The sequence below is a fragment of the Otolemur garnettii genome, unplaced genomic scaffold (assembly GCF_000181295.1).
Source record: "Otolemur garnettii isolate 467f Iridium unplaced genomic scaffold, OtoGar3 scaffold00086, whole genome shotgun sequence".
In the NCBI taxonomy this organism is placed as follows: Eukaryota; Metazoa; Chordata; class Mammalia; order Primates; family Galagidae; genus Otolemur; species Otolemur garnettii.
The window spans coordinates 2,214,613-2,219,114 of NW_003852481.1; the positions used below are offsets into that span (position 1 = coordinate 2,214,613).

A 4,502-nucleotide genomic window follows, 5' to 3' on the forward strand; every position below is an offset into this window, starting at 1 on the left:
AGCAACCTCCAACTCCTGGGCTCAAGTGAGTCTCCAGCCTCAGCCTCCCAAGTAGCTGGGACCACAGGCGCCCGCCACAACGCCCGGCTATTTTTTTTGGCTGCAGCCGTCATTGTTGTTTGGCAGGCCCGGGCTGGATTCAACCTTAGCCACTTGAGCCACAGGCGCTGAGCCTCCCTAAGTTTTCTTCTGTAAGTTATTTTATAGTTTGGGCTTTTGCACTTAAGGTCTATCATTCATTTAATTTTTATGTTAACTGTGAGAGAAGAGTCAATGTCAAGAGAAAGAAAAAGAAAATAAAAAAGTAAATATCCATATTTTCCCCTATAGATAACCCTTTGTCCGAACACCATTTGTTGAAAAGAAACTTCCCTGTAAAACTGTGTGACATCCTTGCCAAAAATCTAATGAATATGTATGCGTGTTTGTACATGGGGTTTATTCATTCCAGGGACCCCAGTATCTACCTTTTACCAATTTTACTTTTGTGGCTTGAGATTAAGTCTTAAGTCTTAATATCGAGAGGTGTAAGTTTTCCAACCTTTTAATTGCTTGAACTATTCCACATAAATGTTGGCATTTCCACACATGTTTTAGAATCAGCTAGTCAATTTTAACTAAAGACGCCTGCTAGAATTCAACTTACTGGAACTGAATTGCCTTTACCAATACATTTTATGACAACTGATATCTTTAACAGTACTTTATAAAACTATCTATACATATTGTATATTTCTCCATAGATTTAGCTCTTTAATTTTTTATAGCAAATATTCAGTGTGGAGATCTCATACATCCTCCGTACATTTATTCCTTAGTATTTTATGTTTAATCCAACAAATACTGTTACTTAATTTTTCAAACATGGCTGCTAGTATATAAAACCATTTTTTAAAAATATAATTGTGTGTCTGGCAATCTTGCTAAATTCAGTTACTAGTTGTTTTGTAGATTTGTGAGTATCTCCCACAAAAATAATAATGTCATCTGGCTCAGCCCCCATAGCTCAGTGGTTAGGGCACTGGCCACATGCACTGGGACTGGTGGGTTTGAACCTAGCCAGGGCCTGCTAAACATAATGACAGTATTAACAAAAAAATAGCCAGGCACCTATAGTCCCAGCTACTTGGAAGGCTGAGACAAGAGAATAACTTAAGCCTAAGAATTTGAGGTTGCTGTGAGCTGTGATGACACAGCACTCTAACAAGTGTGACACAGTGACACTGTCTCAAAAAAATAACTAAATAAAAAATAATATCATCGGAAAATATAAAACTTCTTCCTTTCTGGTATTTATGCCCCTTTCCCCCTCCAACAATGCACACTTTGTTACCTGCTTAGTGTTTGAAGTCATTCCAAAGTGATATCCATGCCAAAAATTTCTAACAATTATAAGCAACAATTTTCAATTGACCAAAAGAAATATTATTGAAAAACCTCATTTTATTAGGTGAAGAAAAGAATATTTATCCAAAGAAAAAAGGAATAAATCTTAGTTAAGAAGAAGCAAATAGGCTCCCAGGCCTACCAAACAACCATGACCACTGCAACAAAAAAACCCAGCTGGGCATTGTAGCAGGCTCCTGTAGTCCCAGCTACTTGGGAGTCTGAGGCAAGAGAACCGCTTAAGCCCAAGAGTTTGAGGTTGCTGTGAGCTGTGACACCACAACACTCTACCCAGAGTGACAGAGTGAGATTCTACCTCAAAAAAAAAAAAAAAACTAAGTAAAATGATCATGGGTATATTCCTAAATAAAAAATCTAAAACTATATAACATCTGTATCACTTCCATCAAAGGTAGAATTATGAGAAAATTAGTAACACATGGATCCTCCAAACTTCTCATTATGTTCTCCTGTTTAATATAGTAAGTTAGCATTTACTGAGTGCTGAATACGTACTTGATTGTTCTGATTCTCACAATATTCCCTTGAGTAAATCATTAATTATATCCCCGTTTTATATATGAGGAAATTAAACCAAACCAAATTAACAAAGGTTACCCAGATAAACTAGCAGAGCCTGGGTAAGAACTCGACAGAGTTTGACCCTACAACCAGTGAATTTTAACTTTAACTATAATGTTATTTTACCTCTTCTTCAATACCCACGTAATAGCCACATCACTCTAAAAGACTTAACAAAAGTAGTAAAATACACTTACTGGTTTTGGCATTTTTCTTCTTTTTTTGTTAACTTCTTTAAAAAATCTTCACTTCTATGAACTCTGTTGCTACCTTCTGTTAAAGAAAAAGAAAGCATAATTTATCTAGTATCTTTTTATGTAAGGTTTTAATTTTAACTATGTAGAGTAAGATAAAAATTAAAACATTTTAAAATGTGGATTTACCCTAACATGGAGTTATCTTATTTTATCCCAATTTTCAATGTCTTCTACTAGCATTTCACTTTCCCTAAAAAGACTGAAATCTGAGATTTAAAATACATGTGTGGTATAATACAGCATACTGATCTGCTATGAGTTTCAATTTAATTACAGATGATATACAGCAAGGAAACACGACTACTAAGGGCCCAAACACTGCTTTTCTTTGAGTCAGGTTTCTCCCCTATACCAAAAAGGTAAGAGAAAGGGACAGTGAAAGTGAGGCTAGATGGATTCAACTTCTAATGTGTTGAGTTCAAGAATACTTCTGAGTCTGAGCTCAGGAGTTTGAGAACAGCCTGAGCAAGAAGACCATGTCTCTAAAAATAGCCAGGCATTGTGGTGGGCATGTGTAGTCCCAGCTACCCAGGAGGCTGAGGCAAGAGGATCACTTGAGCCCAAGAGTTTGAGGTTGCTGTGAGCTATGTCGTCACCACCCTCTACCAAGGGTAAGAGTAGACTCTGTCTCAAAAAAACAAACAAAAAAAAAACCTTTTAAGTGTTTTTTCTTTTTTTTTTATTAAGTCATTTGTACATAGATCATGAATACATTTATGCCATTATAGGATTCAATGTGTTGATTATATGTACAAATTGGAGTGCTTACATCCTACTAATCAACACATCCTTCACCTCATTCACCCAATTACAGGATTAAGACATTTGTGTTCTACACCTGATAGATCCAACTTGTACTTGCAATATGCTCCATAGGTGTGGTCCCCCTACCAACCCTCCCCTCCATCAACCCACCCTTCAGTGTTTCTTCTATACTGCCTAAGAGAAAAGGAAATTCTGACTAATGTCCTTTACAACAGGACACATAACAGGAAAATTATTTTTCCTTCTTGAAAGCTGAAAAATCTGACTAGAGAAAAACGACCTAAGAAGCTTACTCATGTAACATGTATAAACAGCCATAATTCTGCACACTAACAACATACATGCTATTGACCAGGAAGCTAGTACCCTCATTAAAATTTATAATTACCCATAAGACCAATGTTCAAGTGTATCTTCTACCACTAACGCACCAAATCTTAATAAGAAGAACCACCTTGTCTTATGGTAAATGTTCCTATTAAGAAACATCTAATAGGCTTGACACCCTAGCACAGCGGTTACAGCACTAGTCAGCCACATGCACAGAGAGTGGCAGGTTCAAACCCAGCCCAGGCCTGCTAAACAACAATGACAACTGCAAACAAACAAACAAAAAACAGCCAGGTGTTATGGCGGGTACCTGTAGTCCCAGCTACTTAGGAGGCTGAGGCAAGAGTTTAAGGTTGCTGTGAGCTGTGATGCTACAGCACCCTGAGGGCAACAAAGTGAGACTCTGTCTCTTAAAAAAAAGGAAAAACATGCAATTAAATTGGCTACCTCTTTATAAATCTACCAATAGATCTACATGAAAAATTCTTAATCATTTTTAGGTGTTTAAAAAAAATCATTTCAATTTGAAAACCTATAGTAAAATGCATTAAACTATTACTTGAGAAAAGCTTATCTAGGTAATATCTCTGCTGAGAAACTAAATTAATATACGATTTATATTGTGTTTTTAAGTTCTATTATCAATTGCTTTTTAAGATACCATAACTAATAGAACTGGAAATTCTCCAAGTTGAAATAAAAATGAAGTTGAAATAAGGTCATTTCCCTTGATTTTACTCATGACTGACTGATAACCAATAAATCTCTCTACAGAAGGAAGTGTATAAACTCAGCTGGAAATACAAACCTCTGATTTCATTTCATCTCTTTTCTTTTCTTTTGAGACAGGATCTTAATGTCGTCCAGGCTGGAATACCCTGGCATCATCATAGCTTACCACTGCCTCCAACTCCTGGCTCAAGCAATGACCTGCCTTAACCCGCTCTGTCACTTGGACTACAGGGACACTATACCCAGCTAATTTTTTGCAGTTTTTTTCTAGAGATGAGCTCTCACTATTGCCCAGGCTGGACTTGAACTCCTTGCCTCAAGCAATCTTCCTTCCTTGGCCTCCTAAATAGCTAGGAATACAGATCTGAGCCACCACATCACACCTCTTATTGCTGTTTTGTTTTGCTTTTGAGACAAGCCCTGCTCTGTCACTCAGGCTGGAATACAGTG

General features: G+C 37.0%; 1 protein-coding gene across 2 annotated transcripts in view; it reads right to left on the reverse strand.

Annotated features, from left to right (window-relative positions):
- Nucleotides 1-2,242, reverse strand: part of RDX (radixin) — an 80,577-nt gene extending 78,335 nt beyond the window's left edge. The window contains exon 1 of one of the 2 annotated variants that reach the window (XM_012808171.2): nt 2,166-2,242. In XM_012808171.2, coding sequence (XP_012663625.1) covers nt 2,166-2,177 — 12 coding nt within the window. In that variant the 5' untranslated portion in view covers nt 2,178-2,242. The remainder of the gene's footprint in view (nt 1-2,165) is intronic. The other variant, XM_012808170.2, reaches the window with a different exon arrangement.
- Between the last annotated feature and the right edge of the window lie 2,260 nt (nt 2,243-4,502).